The sequence below is a fragment of the Epinephelus fuscoguttatus genome, linkage group LG19 (genome assembly GCF_011397635.1).
Source record: "Epinephelus fuscoguttatus linkage group LG19, E.fuscoguttatus.final_Chr_v1".
NCBI lineage: Eukaryota > Metazoa > Chordata > Actinopteri > Perciformes > Serranidae > Epinephelus > Epinephelus fuscoguttatus.
In genome coordinates this window covers 29,419,246-29,437,808 of record NC_064770.1, presented here as the reverse complement: position 1 = coordinate 29,437,808, position 18,563 = coordinate 29,419,246, and the positions used below count along the sequence as shown (strand labels likewise).

Here is an 18,563-nt window from a genome sequence, read left to right as displayed (position 1 = left end):
CGTCTGAAGCAAAGGGGTGAGAAATTGGGGTTAAACCCGTGAAGCTTGGATGAGGTGAGGTAAGTCTAATGAAAAAAGTTGAACTGAATTAATCTATATCTTGAGTTTAGTGTACAAGTGACACCAATTGTTGTAATTAGTCGTAACTTCTGAGTGATATTTTCAATGCAGGACTTTTGCATGTGATGGAAAACTTTTACAGTGTTGTATTTCTACCTTATTTACATGTCTGTCTTGTATCAGAATGCTTCCAATAATGCAGCAAAACTTGAAGTGATGATGGTATCTTAATTTTAAACCTGATACAGGTTCACAATGATGTTAATTTAGATTGCTGCCCCCCTCTGATAGATCAAATCTGATAGATTTGATAAGTGAAATGTTGACACAGGGAACATTTATAATTTATAATTTATAATTTATAATTTATAATTCAAAGGTTAGGCTCATATAATTATTGTTTATGTGACTGAATATGATTGACTCAGCCAAAGATATTCAGATTTTTAACAAAAGATAAAAACATTTGTCTTCTTCTAATAGGTGGAAAATAGGTAAGGCACAATATCAGATTTTTACTACACAATTATTGTGACCAAAAGAGTTCCTAAAAAATGACATTGCTGCAATATCTATAGAATAGTAAAAATAATTTAAATAAAATAAAATGAAATGAAATAAAATAGAATAGAATGAAATGAAATGAAATAAAATAAAATAATAATGCTATTCTAAATTCACCACACAATCAAACGTATGTTGTTTTTTTAGGTGGCTACACTACACATTGTTGCTGAACCCTCCACAGCAGTACATTAGCTTCCATGTCAGACTCCAGCCTGCTTCTCCAAAGTGGGGGTGTGCCGACTGTCATCTACTGTATGTTATACACTGTCCATGGATAAATAGCCACTCCACACAACCCCATTTCAAAAAATCTATACTATCCCTTTAACACTAACACTGGTATATTATGACACCACTAGTGCAAACACATTTTGTAATTTGACAAAGGACAACACAGTTTGTGGACTAATATGAGACTCATGTTTCATTTGGGTAATTTTAGAGCTTCACCAACAGTGATATCTTTGTCTTGTTAGTCAAAGTGAATGACTGCTGACACTATCCTGCCTGCAGGCTCCACAGCCTGTGGACATCGACTGGGCGTTCAACTGAAATTACCCACATTAAACATGGTCATATGATCCACTGTTAAAAAAAGATGTTAACAAAAAATCTTGCTGCTCAAAAGAAGCTGAAGACTAAAAACATGTTCTTATTTTTAATAGTGTTAACTGTTCCCAACACCTCACTGTGAAATGAGTATAAACAGCAAAGTAAATGTGATTGTGGCTCATTAGATATTGAGAGCATATGTGACGATACATTTTAGGAATCCTGTTTATCCATTTTCTCTCTAATCATTTCTACTACTGAGCCAAATTCCTGATAACGTGCAGTCTCATTATTACACTGCCGCAGTTTATTTTTGAATCTCAACAGTACTAGCTGAGGCGTGGACAGAAAAAGATCATAAGAGCTGCAAAAAAATGGCGAGACATTCAAGGAGCTTCAATTAAAATCGGGGTGAAACAAGGGTCAGACGTTTCTCTGCAAATTAATTTTAACAAGTAAAAGAACATAGAAAAAAGCTGAGGAGGAATTAGTTGGTAAAAAGTCTCCTTTTGAATTTGCCTTTAGTTTCTTTTCTGTCTTTTACACACAAGCTCACACATAGTCCTGGAAATGTAACAGCACTATCAAAAGCCAGCCACGCAGTGATCTTCTCATATCTGTTAAATATTCATATGTATTCATGTGCCACTGCTGTATAATTAGAATAGTCAATCAACAAAACAATAAAAGTATTTATTACTCTTGTTTGCAGAAACAATGGAGTCAATCATTTTTCTTTTCAATAAATACAGAACATGACAATGTGCAGGGCAAACATTTGGCATGTGTTCATGGCAGATTTCAGAGAATAACTCTGTGTGATAAAGAAAAAACACAAAGCAGGTCTCAACGAGGAACTTGGTATTTCTCCGCTGTTTTCATTTCACATTCACTCCGCTTCACTCTACACCTCCAAGCCTTTTTTTAAGATCAGAACAAAGAAATCAATGTTTCTGTCCTGGCTATATGAGAGAGAGAAATCATAGAGAGTCTGATCTGTCTTAAAGGGACAGTTCACCCCAAAATAAAAAATACATATTCTTCCTCTTGCCTGTAGCGCTATTTATGACTGTAGTTCAATTTGGTGTGAGTTGCAGAGTGCTGGAGATATCAGTCGAATCTTTTAAATACAATGGAACTTGATAGTACTCGGCTTGTGGTGCTCAAAGCGCTAAAATATCTCTGAAAAGCTTGTTTCTTCCCAGAAATTATGACCTAAACAGACCTTGTTGTGAGCAGTTTCATGTAGGAACTACTTTCTTTCTACCGAATTACACCCGCCACCTGTATCACCGTGCAGAAGGAAGCGTGCATCTACTGCTAGCTGAACTAGCACCACTGAGCTGGCTTTTTATTTTCTTAAAGTTATGGAAGTGATTTGTTTCAGGACTACACTTCCTGGTGAGGACACATAATTGTAAATAGATCAAACAAACCAGAAAAAAAGTTGAATTAGGGTGTAAATCAGAACATGTGAATGTGATCTTAGTGGTGACGGTAGTATTGGTGGTCTCTAAAGGTCTTTTATCCAAAGACTGTAGACTTGTTCAGTTGCTGTGCAGTGCGTTGATAGCGTTGCTTACATCATTTGTGCTATCAAACAAAAAGACTTCAGCGAAAGGCAACAGAAACAATAACCAGTGTTTACTAAGAAAAACTGGTTGTATCAAAAATATCCTTATACATAGTTGTCACTGTGCAGTTATGAGTATCTTTATAAGACAAGGAATTATCTCCACTTAACAATGAAGACCATGAAAGTATCTTGTCTAGGGAACAGGGTTGAGGAAACTGGAGCTAACTGAGCTAGTTAACATTACAGCTCAGCTGAGGAGGACGCCATTTATGTTGAAATCTTGCCTCTTGTCCATGAGTAGATGCACACATCCTTCTGTGCTATGATACGGTGGTGTAGTTTGGTAGAAAGAAAATAGCTCCTATGTGAAACTGCTCACAACAAGGTCTGTGGATTATCTTGAGTAACATGGTCATGATTTCTGGAAAGAGACATTGCTGTTGAGTTTTTCAAATGTATTGTTTTAGTGTTTTGCGCACCGCAAGCCGGGTGCCATCTGGTTTCATTATACTGGAGAGAAGGCAGACATCTCTATGGCTGATATCTCCAACACTCAGCAACTCACCAAAACAATCTAGACTGATGAACAGCACTACAGATGAGAGGAACAATATGTATTTTTGATTTTGGGGTAAGCTGTCCTGTCAACATAAAAAATAAGCAGGGGTAAAAAGGGGTAAAAAGCAAACATGCATTTGTTGTAATATCTCATTATAACTTCATGGAAGGCACTCTCATTAGCACCTTTTAATATTTTCCCTCTCCCAGGCTGAACCACATGCTGTATGGCGGTATGGCTCGGCCTCGGCAGGGTACAGAAACAAACAGATTTCGGATAACTTTACAAACCAGGCAATGAGGTCTCAATAAAGGACAAATGTTCACTAACACAGTGGTTCCCAACTGGTCCAGCCACCAGGTCCAGATTTCTCCTTAGTCATTAGTTCAAGGTCCACACAGTTTAATATATTAAGCATCATACTTGCATTTGGCCATGTTGTCCAGCTAGTTTGCTGTCTCTGTAAAGTTACTGTCCATTAGTCACTGAATTGACAGCAGGAAATGGCACTTCAAAATAAAAGCTCTGTGCCACAAATTTACTGTATTTAAAAATAAGTGTGTTTTTTACAAACTTGACACATTCGTGAGTCACTTGCAGTCCATTCAGAATGGACCAGTGACCAAGTTGGGAACCACTGAACTAACAGAGTATAATCAACAAAGTAAATAGTGGTTCCCTTTTTTGGTTTAAGTCCTGTAGTCCTCAAATTTATTTTTCAAGATGTACCAGCCACCTCAGTAAATGTAAATATCCAGTGATTCTCTAAATTCATTAGCATGTACAGTAACAAAGTGTTTTAACATTCAAACGTGCCAAGCCAAAGAAGTCCTTTCCTGAAGCTCCTCTTTGGTTGCTCCTTCATCAGCCGTCTCTCAACATAAACACAGTCTTGAGGTATCTGAATCAGCTTGTGTGAAGGTTCCAGTCTTCAACATGTTTCGGGATGTTTTTCATCTTTATATAAAGCAATCACACGTCTGTCACATTCATGTACCAGCTTGAGAAGCTTGCTTGGTAATCACACAGGTAGAATAGCGCTGTTGGTGTCAGAGCTGACTGGATGAGGTGTGTCGGGTCCTGTGTTGGTGTAAATGCTCTGAGGAGGGCAGACATCCGGACTGGATGGGAGGATGTTGTACGGCAGCTCCATAGACTGGCGAATACTCTCTTCGTATGTTGGAGGAGGCTGCAGAGAAACAAGACAGGTGTTTTTTTAAAAAAAATACACCACTTTATTAGATACACCTGTAAATGGTTATGCATTTAGTTGTTCTGCCATAATGTTTATGTCTATGATGCCTATAATGTTCAGGGTTTTTTTTTACACTGTTATGATGTTGATGAGTGTATAGCAGTTGGGATGAGTCAGCACCCCCAAATCTGAGGCCATGGTTTGCCTCCAGGTTGGGTGACAGTTACTGCCTCAAGTGAGGGAGTTCAGTATCTCAGGGTTTTGCTCACGAGTGAGGGTAGAAATGGAGTGTTAGATGGATTGGCTGTTTGGTGCGGCATCTGCAGTGATGCTAGCACTGTGCTGGACCGTTGAGGTGAAGAGGGAGCTGAGCTGGAAGGCGAAGCTTTCGATTTACTGGTCCATCAGCATCCCAACCCTCACCTATGGTCACAAGCTCTGGGTAGTGACTGAAAGAACGAGATCACGGATACAAGTGGCCGAGATGAGTTTCCTCTGTGGGGTGGCTGGGCTCAGCCTTAGAGGTAGGGTAAAGAGCTTGGACATACGGAGGGAGCTCGAAGTAGAGCCGCTGCTCTTTCACATCGAAAGGGGTCAGAATGTCCCACACATTGGCCCTCATCGCCGCAAGTCAGCTTTTTTTCCTGCTGATTCTGCATGTTGAATCGGCTTTGGTGACTGCAGAGCCCTTTGGTGAATCTGATCGGCAGTTCAGCTCATCACAGAAGAGAAGAAACAGAAGTGAGGAAAGTAAACAAAGCGATAAAGTCCAGAGGGAGTTAGACCAAAACAAACTTGTGACATGAGGCAAGATTATTTTTTCTTTAGCTCTTGAACTCTTTTGCAGAAACGTTTCATAATGGTTTGTGTTATTGTTCACTGGTGCATGACTGGATTGTGTTGTTAATGTGCTAACTGGGTAATTAGCATCAAGACAGTCTTCCTGTTTTCACTTTTTGAATGAGGATTACAGACTACCACCTTCTGCTTGTGTGGAGAGTCATTTCTTCTCAAGCAAGCACATAACGTACAGGCTGGTTGGCTGTTGGTTGAAGTTTAGCAATGTATTCATGTGCAACTTTTTGGCCGTGACACAGGCAACATGAGGCGCAGCAGGAGGCCTTTGCTGGTTCTTTGAAGTCGGTTTGGCGTGCCTGGGCCTTTACATTCATCTGGTTAAAGGAAACACAACTCTAAACATCTGCACACTTGCTGGAGGTGTCTCCAGGCAACATTTTGCTGATAATTTTATAAGGTAATATTGGTGGTATTGTGTTTACATCTTGTTGCACTGTCCTAAGTGGTAAAAAAGGTAATGCAAGTTTAAGCAAAGACCTGAAATAAGAAGTTTCATTGGTAATGGGGTACAACCAAATAAGACACAATAGATGAACTTGCTGCTCACTTCATAACCCTTGAGGAAACTTCTCATATTGGGTCCTTATAAAGACTTCTTATACTAACGTTAATGGAGCTTCTCCTCTCTCACTGGAGGACACTGTCCTTGCTACTTGTCTAGTCTACACAAGAGTATAATCACTTAAAGTGATAACCACAAAATTCTTCAGCACAGACAGAAAATGTTATTTCCCAGGATGAAAGTGATGCTCGGAAAACATCCTGAGGTCTGATATCTATCCCTAAAAAATAAGTGGAACATGTTTGTATTTACATTACCAATTAATATCGTCCGCCTGGAACATATTTTTCTCCAGTGGATTATCTTTCTGATCACATCTGGCAGATTCACACTCCCCCAACTGGGTCTTCTTATCTTTTAATTGCTTGGGGACCCTTGGGCGACAAGAGCAACCCTACAACCCTGCCCTCTGTGTGATACAGACACCACACACACACCAGGCCGCAAAGTTTTATTGCTACCCTGCCTCTGGCTGCAGGACAGACAGGTTTAAATTAAGGGGCCATCAGTTGAACTCCCAGCGCAGTCTAAAAAGGGGGGAAGGAGGTTTTTTACTGACTGGTGATGGGTTGACTGGAAATTACCGTGCATGAATGTGCTCTCTTTGTGTGTGTGTGTGTGTGTGGGAGATGGGCAGCCATCCTAAGGACTATTTAATTAAGGAAAAAAGGGGAGGTCAAAGAAGAAGAAAAAAAAACAGTAGAAGACAGGAGCACAAAGCTGCATTCCCGGGCCATGTTTGCACTCAGGATGCAGGCTTTAATTATGTTTGATGTGCCTTTTTCTCATTACCTTGTTTGCTCAAGCGTTGTGCGAGTCAAAAGCTCAGCGAAAGTTCAACACGGTAAAACCTTGAAACGCGGCCGCCAGCACAATTCAGCAGCGAGCATTAGATGAGCTGATAGTGCATCCTGTTTACCGCACTCTGAATGCAATCTCATCTTTGAACGAGCTCTTGTTACGATATTGTATGACGGCGAGGTCATAATAGAAAGAGCCAGCTTCTTATTATCTCCATTCATTGTGAAACTACAGATGAGGGGCCTTTATAATAAGCCGAGTTTATATGAGCTTTGGCATTCTCTGAGACTGTAATAGGAGTCAAATATCCTCTCTGTTCCCATGGATTAACAACGGCACCTGAAATACTCCATTGTCAAAGCGTTTGTGACTGTATCAAGTGATGTGACACAGTCCTGATCCCTAATTTAGCCGACCTCAGTCACAATGGGTCCATTGAGGCCGAAGCGGTCTGCGATCATCATGTGGATCTGCCTCTGGCGGTCCTTCTTTCGGACGCTCTCGTAGGAGGGGAGCCTCGGCAGGGGGGTCTCCAGCGTGGGCAGGCTGTAGCTGGAGGGCAGGCCGACGAAGAACAGCTGACCTGCCTGCTGGGACACACAGAGGTCAAACACAGAGGGACACTTATGAGGGACAGGAAGCAGACGCCTTCATGTGTCGAGGATTTATGTGGATCATTGGAACCCACTTTAAGTCTACAGCCATTGAAATGTTCACTTCAGTGGTGATATGTGTGTGTACAGCATGTGTTGTGAGAGGGAACAGAGATTAGGGCTGGGCGATATGAAGAGAATCAAATATCACAATATTTCTTACCAAATACCTTGATACTGATATTGCAACGATATTTTTAGGTTGACTATTGGTGCTTTCACAAAATATTTACACAATGAGAGTTTTGATAAATAACCATCAGTAACATAGAGATAATGACGAAGTGGATAAAGGCCAAGGTGGGACCAAGACAAAAGTCTCAAGTTAGTCTCTTCCCCTCAAGTCTCAAGTCAAGACTAACAAGTCGAAAATCAAGTCCCAAGTCCTACACCCTACACTTTGAGTTTCAGTTCCTTAACAAGTCCTTATCAGTGTTGCCAACTCTAGAGTCAATGGAAAACCTTAAACAAAACATTTCAGTGGCATGCAAGCTAATGGCCCTTATACTATAGTGCACTACTTTGTCCTGCTTCAGATCCAGAGAGTGGGAGCATCAGTGTAACCACAGAAACTCACTACAACTGAAATCCCACGTCTCCTTCTTCCTGCCTGTCCCACACCTACTGCATGATGCAAGTGCAGAGAAGGAGAGAGAGTCTGCGTGAAGAGCCGTAGACCGTGTTTGCTCTGAGCAGTGTGCATAGGAAGGAATTACAATATAATATATCTTTTCTCTTTTCTCTCATGGTCTTAAGAAGTTGCTTAATTTGTTGCAAGTTGCTTTTTTTTTTTAAAGAAATAAAGCAACTAAGGGGGTCTGAAAAGTCACTATATCTAGTGAGAAAGTTGCCAAGTTGGTAACATTGGTAATTATGCTCCCTTCAACAAATTCTTTCATTTTCCGTAACTGTTTATCTTGTTAGGGATCATGGGGGGCTGGAGCCTATCCCAGCTGACATTGTGTGAGAGGCAGGGTACACCCTGGACAGGTCTCCAGACAGGGCTGACACATAGAGACAGACAACCATTCACACCTACGGGCAATTTAGAGTCACCAATTAACCTGCATGTCTTTGGACTGTGGGAGGAAGCTGGAGTACCCAGAGAAAACCCACGCTGACACGGGGAGAACATACAAACTCCACAGAGAGGGGCTACCCCACCCTGGGGCTAAAACCAGGAAACCTCTTGCTGTGAGGTGACAATACTGACTTTAACAAATGTAATACCAATTTACAAAAATCCTGAATGGCTTTTAAAATGTTCATTTATTTGTTAAAGCAACTTTGTTAAAAAAAAAGTACTTAGCTGTTAAGCTAATGTTAGCTAAGCATTAGCTTGCTAACTATGTTATTGTTACCTGCGAATTACTGTTGTTTGTTTTAAATGTTGGACAAAGTCGGCAGTTGTTGCGTCTGCATCTGCAATTTTTTGACCTGTTTTTTGTTGACTACTGACCACTAGTTTTCGTACAGGAACAATATTATCTTTGGGATTACTTTTTCCAGCTAGCTCTTGATAACATTACGTTAGTTCTTCATGGTTCTCTCCTGCAACTTGATGCTGCTGTCTGATTGGTTCATACAAAGTGGATCATCCAGGGAATTAAGAGTCAACTTGCTGGGAATGAATAATGTTCAGGAAATGAATTGATTCTTGGCACACTTTTTTAACAAAAATTTTTTTAATCTGCGGACTTGGAGGAAGGTATCAAGTATTTAAGTCCAAGTCAAGTTGCAAAGCTTTTTTTTAAAAATTTTGTCGATCACACAGAAAGCATTTTTAGCAGCTGGAGGCAGCTTTTTGTAATTGTTTTAAAGAGAATGGGGCTTTTTATGCATGATTTTTGCATTGAAATGCGCCTCATGTTTCTGCTCTCTAGGGGCCTGGTGTTTTTGCTGGAGCACTCTGAACAGTTGACAAAACTTCAACTCAGAGTGGAAAAGTGCCCCGTGTCATCTTTCTTCCCCATTGTCCAATGAGTTAATTTGAGAGGCGGGCCTTCTGTGGTGGTCACAACAACAAGTTTACAGTTGATAAACAATGGAGGAGAAACTGGTGGTAGCGGTTGCTGGATACCCAGAGCTATATGGCCCGAGGATAGATTGTCAAACTGCCCCATATCCTAAAATATGCCTGGAAACAGCCATCATCAAGGTGAAACTCCTGGACCAACTGGTGGTACTCCCCATGATCCTCCCTGTTTTTTAGGGTCTCATGTACCCACACAGATCTCCGTCTCTCCCTGTGACTAACAAACTATTTGCTGACAGCCTCTCGGTCTCAGCCAGACTGACAGCAATTACCCTCTGCCTGTCCATTTTTGTAACTAGCTACTAATTAGTGTGAAAAAAAGGGTACATTGATTACAAGGGAAGGTTAGTGTAAAAAGGTGATGGGGTTGTTGCCTGGCAACAATAAAAAAGGACACAGCAGGCATTTTTTGCTACCTGCAAAACAATTTCTGTGTGATTGGGGCGTAACGCAACCTTTAAAACCAGGAAAGGACAACACTTAGGATATTATGGTATCCAAAATCTAAGACGATATCTAATCTTATATCACAGTATCAGTATAATATCGACATATTGCCCAGCCTTAACAGAGTGTGTGTGTGTGTGTGTGTGTGTGTGTGTGTGTGTGTGTGTGTGTGTGTGTGTAGCTGCTGCAACAGTACACACAGATGTGAAGACTGACACTTTGAGAAGCTGATAGCAGATGATGCTGATGCACTCTCACCTGAGTGTTGCTGTCATCCATGATCTGAGTCTGCTCTAGACAAGGAGATCCCACCAGTGTCTGTCTGCTGCTGTAGTACTGGGGAGGAGCGTCCTGTAAAAAAAGCAGTAACAACCTCAACAAGTGTGTCTCAGAGAGCAGAGCCTCAGTTATTGATTACAAGCATTCCTCGGTTTATATTTTAACTATGGATCCTGCTGCAGTTGGTAAGAAATCCACTCATTTCAGCCCAATCGACCAATGTTCATGCCTTGTTTAATCACTGTAGACACAGGCTGGTTCAGCAATTCCATAAATTATCTAATCAATAAGAGGACCACCCTCCAATTTTCGTGCCTCCTCCCCCATCCCACCCACTCTAAAACAAGACCTGTCAGTGTGTCACTGTATGAGGTGCAAGAATCCTGAAAAAAGACTGCCGGGAAAACTAGGTAATTGCCTTGAGTCTAAATGAGTCTCCTTTGTGTGGAGAACAATGTGACATCCTACTGTGTCACAAGGGTCCCTAGGCAACAAACCACACCGTGTGGTCCCTCTTTTCCCCTTGTAACTGCAGCAGGTACCTCTTAACGAGCACACTCCAGTACACATTATGGCCTCGTATGTCATTTGGGGCAGCATTACAACAAAAGTCAATTTGTTGCCTGACTGGGATTTGAATCCAGCATGAGGGTAAGAGATGTTAGAACAACTTCTACTGCTTTTACTGGGGAGACGTCTTCTGACTAAGAGGCAACAAAAGTGGGAGATCAGTGTGTAGAAAGTGGTATAAAAATATCTGATATATCATTTTCCCAGGCCAGTTAAACAATGACATCACCCACACTCAGAGTGACGCACTCTACCGACCTTTGCCATAACCCTCACATCATTTCATAGAGAGAGACGACACTAAAAAGGTGATGTCAAAGGTCACATTCCCTCGTTGGTTTGTACTTTTAAGAAGCAAAAAAAAAAAGGTCCTCAAGAAAGAGAAAAAAGGAGACTTGTCCTTTTGTCTCCTGCCATTGATTCAGCCAGTGTGAAAAAGCACAACCGTGTAAAATCAGTGTTGAAGTCGGGGGAGGACCCCAGCAGCAGTGTGCCTTTTTCACCACTGCAAACCTAAAGGAGATCCATTGTCTCCCTTGTGTCCCCAACACCCACTGTGGGGTGTGCACACCATTCATGGTGCAAACTGAAGCAGGGAAAGGTATGTGACGATGAAGTTGGAGACATGAAATGTCCCATAGGAACACAATGAAAGAGTGTTTGTGTGTGCGTGTGTGTGTGTATTCCCTGTGGAATGACTAACGGATACTTTTTTTTTCTGTCCTTACAATAAAAACAAAAAAGCCTTTTCATTCTTTTTCAGTCGAACGCGTCAGTTATATGTAAGAATCAGGTTTCAGGAAAATTATCTGATGACTATTAAATGTCCTCAAACCATGGGCGGATTATGGCACAATGGGCCCCGGGGCATAGTTATGCAAAGGGCCCCATCACTTCTCCTACACAGAAGCAAGACACACAGACTCTGTGGTGGCCTTTTTTGGTGGATTTGTGTTGCTTTGCACTTATTTTGTGTCTGTTTTGTAGTCGTTTGGGTCTCTTTGAAGTAATTTGGTGACATTTTTGGTTGTTTTGTGTAGCTTTGTAGTCATTTTGTGTCTCTTCGTAGTTGTTTTGTGTGTTTTTGTAATAATTTTGTTCTCCTTGTGGCTGTTTTGTGTCTCCTTGATGTAATTGTGTGTCTCCTTGTGGCTGTTTTGTGTTTTTTTGCAATTGTTTGGGTCTATTTGAAGTAATTTTGTGACTTTTTTGGTCGTTTTGTGTTGCTTTGTAGTCCTTCTGTGTCTCCATGTGATTGTTTTGTGTCTCTTTGATGTAATGTTGTGTCTTTTGTAGTCATTTTGTGTCTCCTTGTTGTTGTTTTGTGTCTCCTTGCAACTGTTTTGTGTCTTTTTGTAGTCGTTTGGGGTTTCTATGAGGTAATTTTGTAACTCCTTTTAGTCATTTTGTGTCTCCTTGTGTTTGTTTTGTGGGTTTTTTTGGTATTCATTTGGATCTCTGTAGTCCTTTTGTGTCTCCTTGTAGTTGTTTTGTGTCTCTATGCAGTTCCTTTGCATTTCATTCTGATTATTTGTGTCTCCTTGTGGTCATTTTGAGTCTCTTCTTCTTTTCAGTATGTGTTAATTTATCTGATATTTTGTAGGTGAAGGTCAGGAAACCCCCAGACACCTTGGGCCCCTGGGCCTGTGCCCAGTAGGCCCATTCAGTATCCATCAATCGAGACTCTGGCACTCTGTATTCAGTGTTTACAATTTGTCATGTGCAGTTTACTGTACTGACCCTGACGGTAAGTTAATGTTGTCTTATCAGCCACACTGTGTGCGGATACAGCTGTAACTAGAGGCCAGCGTGGCCACTTTGTACCAGTGAAACACACTGTTAGTTCCTTAAATGGGACAGCAGGACTTCTCCATTAAAACCACAGCTGAACAGAGCTTCCTGTCTGTTAAAGGGGGGAGGTAGGACGGGTTACGTCTCTGCAATCCGAAGATAACACTCCAACTTCACCCCTGGGACTCACAGAGGTGAGAAAGAAGTCAGGAAGAGGAAGGAGAGAGAATGGGCAACCAATGAAAAGTTACCTCTGGTGGAGTGTTTACATTTCCTTTTCACCTCATACCGTATCGCCTACAGCTTCACACACATTCAGCCAGTTATCTCAAGTTGATAAAAAGATTTGTGGAAAAAAATAAATGATATAAAATGCCACACACTCCCTTAAAACCCTTTAAGATTAGGTTGTTTTGCTTCACCTGGTATGCTGATGTTAGCAACAAAATCTGATTTGCAGTGATTTAATTACGACTGGTGCTGAAGTAGCATCAATATGCGTGGTAAGTGCTAATTCTGTCCAATTCCATTAGAGTTACTGTGGCAGATATTTCTGGAGGGCAGCTAATTCAGCTGAGGCAAATCCATCGCCTGACAATGATCATATCAAGTTTATTGTAGTCCCTTTCCCACAGCCATGCAAATTGATTCTGACACTTCTTAATGGCATGACACTGAGTGCACATGGTGCCTTTGAGCCCGGGTCCCCTCTCTCAACGACTGTGCTGGATCAGGATCAAAACTGAAGTCACTTTAAAGAAGAAAACTAAGCACACAAGGCACTCTCTCACTTTTGTTTTTTTTCCCTCTTACCATATCTGCATGTGGCCCCTGATAGGAGCGGAGTTTGCAGCACTGGAGATCCTTGCGGTAAATAATGGACAGCAGCACCACAATAACCACAAAGAACACCAGGGAAGAAACTGTTTGAGAAGCAGAAGAAAAGGAAATGTTTGTTAATCACTCTTATACAGACAGGCCATGTGTTTTTTTTTTAATTCTGGCTGCAAAACAACTTAAAAAAAGAAGAGTTTTGTCCTTTTAACAGTTCAGATCTGTGACTGTGGTTAAGTTTAGCAACTTGGTTGGCTTTGAACAGTTTTGATTGACAGTCTGTCTCCACTTAAAGGTGCAATTTCTCCCTCTGTTGCTGCACCTGTCTATCAAAAACAATGACAGCTGGAAAATAATAGACTAATTCTGTCATTAACTGTCATTAAAGCTTTGATTGCAATATGTGAAAATTAGCCGCAATCTATAAAAAGAAATTATCTTGTACAAGCGTTATCACAGTGCTGCAATGTGGAGAGATTAAATGCAAATACCCAGGAAGCAGACACGTGGAAAACAGTATCCACACAGATGTTTTTCAAACAAAATCTTTCTTTCTTTTTTTTAGTATATTAGACAGTTTAAAGGTTTTACTTACAGGATGCAGCCACCACTGTGAGTTGATCCGATGTCAGCTGTGAGGAAGGGATGGTTGGACTTGCAGTTGTGGACATTTCTTCTGTGTAAACTGTGATCGTTCCCTTTCGAAATCCTCCTGAACTCATCAGGTTCAACACAAAGGCTCTCATCTTAGAGATATATCACAGAGAGAAACTGTCGCTCCTCTTCATTGTCTGCTCGGTCCCGGACAGGGTGACAGTCCACATGCGCGCTCTGCAAGTCAGATCAAACTCTCCCCACTCGGTAAACATGGCTCAGCGTGTGTGTGTGGAGCTCGTCAAGGCGCACTAACGCCCTCTCCCAGCCGCGTGACGTCGCTCTGGCTCTGCGCTGGGCAGCAGTCTGGCTAATGGATGGCTACTAGTGTGGAGCAGCAGCCACTCTAGGGCCAGTAGATTAGATTTAGCAGCCTTACGCACAGATTGTAAACAGTCCAAATTATGTCCAGAGAGGAGACAACTGCTGCTGCTGCCTCCTCCGCCGTCTACTTAATGCAATGGCATCCAGACCATTAGATTAACACAGTGGATGCCTGAGCTGGAGTCCCGTTACCCTGGAGACCGTGGGGGTCCCGTCCTGAGATGATTTCTATACAAAGAGCCTAAATGTGGCATTAACATTCATGGATGGGAACTATAGCCTAGTGAAAACTTCTCTTTCAATTTAAAGTGCAACACCCATAATGTGAAAAACCTTCTTAATGCCCTGCAGGTGGAGCCTATATTCTTGTATTTATGACACTTTTTATACCTTGTTTGTGCACTTTATCTTTTACTATTTATCACCTGTATATTTCTGATTTGACTCTATGTGTTTGTTGCACAAGAATTCCTATGTATGTACCCTGGTGTACAAATGGTAAATAAAGTTATCTTATCTTATCTTAGATTACCAGTGGACACATTTAAAATTATTGCATGTTTGCCATTCTTTGGGTTGAATGTCAAGCATTGCTAATCTGCTCTAAAATTCAAGGACAAGGCATGAAATTGTTTTATTTTTTATCAGAAGTGGCCATGACTTTGATCTTCCATGTAAGATCAAATCTTAACTGTAGTAGAAAGTAGTACAGTAAAACTTCAATTAAAAACCTCATCCCAAATCAGCACCCAGTCCCTTTTATTAGCTCGCTGTGGCTTCACATTTAGACAAATAAAGGCCTGTCTCAATTAGACCCTAGGTCCGGTGGCCAACAGCTCATTTTTTTTTTTTTAAAGAAGTTTTTCGGATGTATAAAAGTGGGTTGTTGGCTACCTCAAATTACGTGTCCATTCCTCAATTACCTTGTAAATTAGTCCGTAAGTGTCCACCTATCAAAATAATCAAAAGGATTTTTCATGAAAATGAATCCAAGTTGTGAGTATTGTTTTAACAGGGTAAAGTGGTGTTGTGTCGGTATGTCAGATGTCGTAATCCTCAAGTCCCGAAACTCCCATAAAATGAATGATTCATAATTGATTTATTATCTATAATCTTTACACAAGTAATATTCATACTGATTTAAGTAAACAAAGTTGACTGTTTTTTTCTGATCTTTGCTGAGCAACAGTTTTGTGTGAAAGGAATTAAAGGCCTGTCTCAAATATAGGCCTGTTGATTTCAGTGATGTAAGCAAATAATAGCCGGGCTATTAATTGAAGTTTTGTGGTATTTAAGAACCTGACAAATTCATGTAATGACACACTGATCAGACACCTGGATTTTAGTCACATGACTTGGACTTGAGTCTGACTCGAGTCACAAATTTGATGACTTAAGACTCGACCTGACAAATCAAAAAAGACCTGCAACTCAACATAGACTTTACCTTTAATGACACGTAACTTCACTTGGACTTGAGCCTTTGGACTTGACAATACTTGATACCTTCCAAGCCCAAAAATTAAAAAGTATACTATTTGAAAAGGTGTGTCACAAATCACAGCAAATCACAGCGCATCAAATGGCCTGCTGGTTCGAACCACGGATGGCTGAGCCCTTCTGTGCAGAGTTTGTATGCTCTGCCTGTGTCAGCGTGGGTTTTCTCTGGGTACTCCGGCTTCCTCCCACAGTCCAAAGACATGCAGGTTAACTGGTGACTCTAAATTGCCCGTAGGTGTGAATGTGAGTGTGAATGGTTGTCTGTCTCTATGTGTCAGCCCTGTGATAGTCTGGTGACCTGTCCAGAGTGTACCCTGCCTCTCGCACAATGTCAACTGGCTTATAGACCAATATGTGAATAAAAAAATATGTCTCCATGTGTCTACTGGTTGTGACCAGGCTGGAGTTATTAAGGAGAGGAATATGATAACCTCATATACAACCTGTGTTCTGCATGCAGAGAGCATTAAACAGGGTGGAGTGGATCTCTTAAGTGTGTTCTGCACATAGTTCGCTCTGACCCACGCTTCATGGCTTGGATCAATACTTTATATTACGGACCAAAGGCTGCTGGGAGAAGGAAGTCAGCTATAACGTGAACCTAATAAGAAGCTGTACTCCAGCTAAGGGTTAGGTATAGTCACATACTGTGTTTTATAAACCTATGAAGCTGCATTTAACTGAAGATATGTACCAAAGAAGATGTAAGGGACTCCAAGGGAATATTTTATGATTAAAACCTCTGAAGTTCTGCTGCATGTGGAGGGAAACATCAAATACAGGGGAAAATATTTTGAAGTCCTCAGAGAATGAAAGAGTTCAGAAGCACCACTTCCTATTGGTTTGATTTACTTGTAAGAAACAACTTCACAGTTTTTTTTTTTTAATAGGCTGATTTATTTATGGGGTTTACAAAACACAGTAAATCCAAGATATAACATATCAAAGTGCCAAAATGATGAAAATGAGATCATATAGACAAGATAATGTGTTTAGCCCATGTGTAATGTTTGTAGTAGCATCCAGTCGAGAGCGGTCTTGGTCTCGAGACAGCTATTTAAGGTCTTGGTCATGTCTCGGACTCAACCACATTGTTACTCAGTCTTCAAGACCACAACTGCAGGGACATTACTAAAATGCTGGAGCTAAAAAAGCAGTGTTGAAAAGAGACGGTGAAGTTGATTTAAGCTCCTCAGTGTTTGCTTGTATTTGTGTCTGGAAAACAAAGGAAATCCCCACATATGAAATCACCTCTTCAGTACCTTCAGACATTCCTCATAATGCACTTATGAAAAAGGTTGTTTTCTGTGAGTGTTTATATGTGAATGTGGATCTCTCAGACAAAATTGAGGAGTGCCTTGTTTGCATGTTCTACATTTTATTGTAATTGTGTCATGCAATGTGGGAGTAGCCCTGGTCTGGAGTTGGTCGTGACTCGGTTACACCCTGCATTGGTCTTAGTCTTGAATTGGTCTCAACACCCTCAAATTCTTTTTGCGTTCTGAGTCACAAACCTTTTCTTTTTACTTTTAGAAGGTGCTGCAGCTGCCCTCAGAAAGTACGTACTGTTGCATGCAGTATGCACACAATCAGGACATACTACTTCTCCCTGAACTTTGAACGTCTTACTCATATATCTGTTACTATGGAGATAAAACAAAACGCAGTTTCACTGAGGTAGCTAGAGACAGAGGTCAACACGGACAGCTGTTATTTTGCAATAACTGCATACACTGTAAATTCTAACATGTTATATTCACGATTGTAAAATTACATAGGCTCTGTCTTTGTTATTCAATACTCATGCCCTTTTGTTGTTGGTTATATTTATGATTATTTTATTCAATGAAACAATGAATATTCTTATATTACTAATCGACCAGTCATCAGTTAGCTGAATGCGCTGTCATCCATCATTGCAGCTTCTGACAGTTGATGCCATCTCTAGCTGTGCAGAGAATTGTGGGTCAGAACAGCCAGAAAAACATGCTGGCTTGCATAATGCAAAATCTGATTGGATGTAGCAGAACATCCTGGTATTTTTGACATACTGCATTTGACATACTAGATCTTTTTCTGGCATACTACATAGTATGGTAGTATAGGTAATGGAGCGCACAGTCAGTCTTGTCTTGGTCTCGATACACTCTGGTCTTAGACATGAAGTGGTCTCGGTTACGTTGGTCCTAACTACAACACTGGTGGCACCTACATTGTTTGTCCAAATGGGGATGGGAGGTGGTTTGTGTGTGATGCTTGTGTTTCTAAAGGGAAGTGACTGTATAGGTAATCAGGCTGTAGTAATTTATAGTGATTAAGGTCTGAAGATCTGTCTGCAGTTCAACCAAACTGTTTCTTTCCTAATTTGTGACATTTGAAGTAGAAGTTGAAGCACAGAGAGACAAAAGTATCCTGTTTTTCACAAGAAAAAGCAAAATCAGAAGTAGAGAGTGCCCCAGGAATGAGTCCTAAAACTCGAACAAGAGTTAACATTTTACCACCCACGGTTCCCTCGTCTTGAGGTCAGTCGGTTTTGTTAGACGCCTGAAGTAAAGTTTGTGTTTAACACAAGCTTAAGATACTTTCACATTTTGTTCTGCAACATATAATAAGTCAGTAACCCACTCGTAGATTTTTAAGCTTTTCTGTGTCTTAAAAAAGGCGGTTGCAAAGAAGTGGCTAAATAAGACTGCTTTATATCCGTGCTGTATGTAACAATATGTATGTTTATGCTTCAAAAGTTATA

The 18,563-nt window shown here is 40.9% G+C and overlaps 1 protein-coding gene across 1 annotated transcript; it reads right to left on the bottom strand.

The window, feature by feature from the left end:
* Positions 1-1,853: 1,853 nt before the first annotated feature.
* On the bottom strand, positions 1,854-14,515 carry si:ch73-364h19.1 (uncharacterized). Its single transcript, XM_049560870.1, has 5 exons — positions 13,935-14,515; positions 13,319-13,428; positions 10,124-10,216; positions 7,147-7,317; positions 1,854-4,503 (listed from the first exon to the last, which is right to left on the bottom strand). Exons 1-5 carry the CDS (start codon positions 14,083-14,085, stop codon positions 4,336-4,338), a joined length of 693 nt encoding a protein of 230 aa, XP_049416827.1. The 5' UTR covers positions 14,086-14,515; the 3' UTR covers positions 1,854-4,335.
* Between the last annotated feature and the right edge of the window lie 4,048 nt (positions 14,516-18,563).

Coding starts and splice junctions, on each gene's coding strand:
- si:ch73-364h19.1 (XM_049560870.1), bottom strand. CDS start 14,085: ATGAGAGCCTTTGTGTTGAACCTGATGAGTTCAGGAGGATTTCGAAAG. Junction 13,429..13,934: donor CACAGTGGTGGCTGCATCCT/GTAAGTAAAACC, acceptor CTTCTCAAACAG/TTTCTTCCCTGGTGTTCTTT. Junction 7,318..10,123: donor TGGATGACAGCAACACTCAG/GTGAGAGTGCAT, acceptor GTGTCCCAGCAG/GCAGGTCAGCTGTTCTTCGT.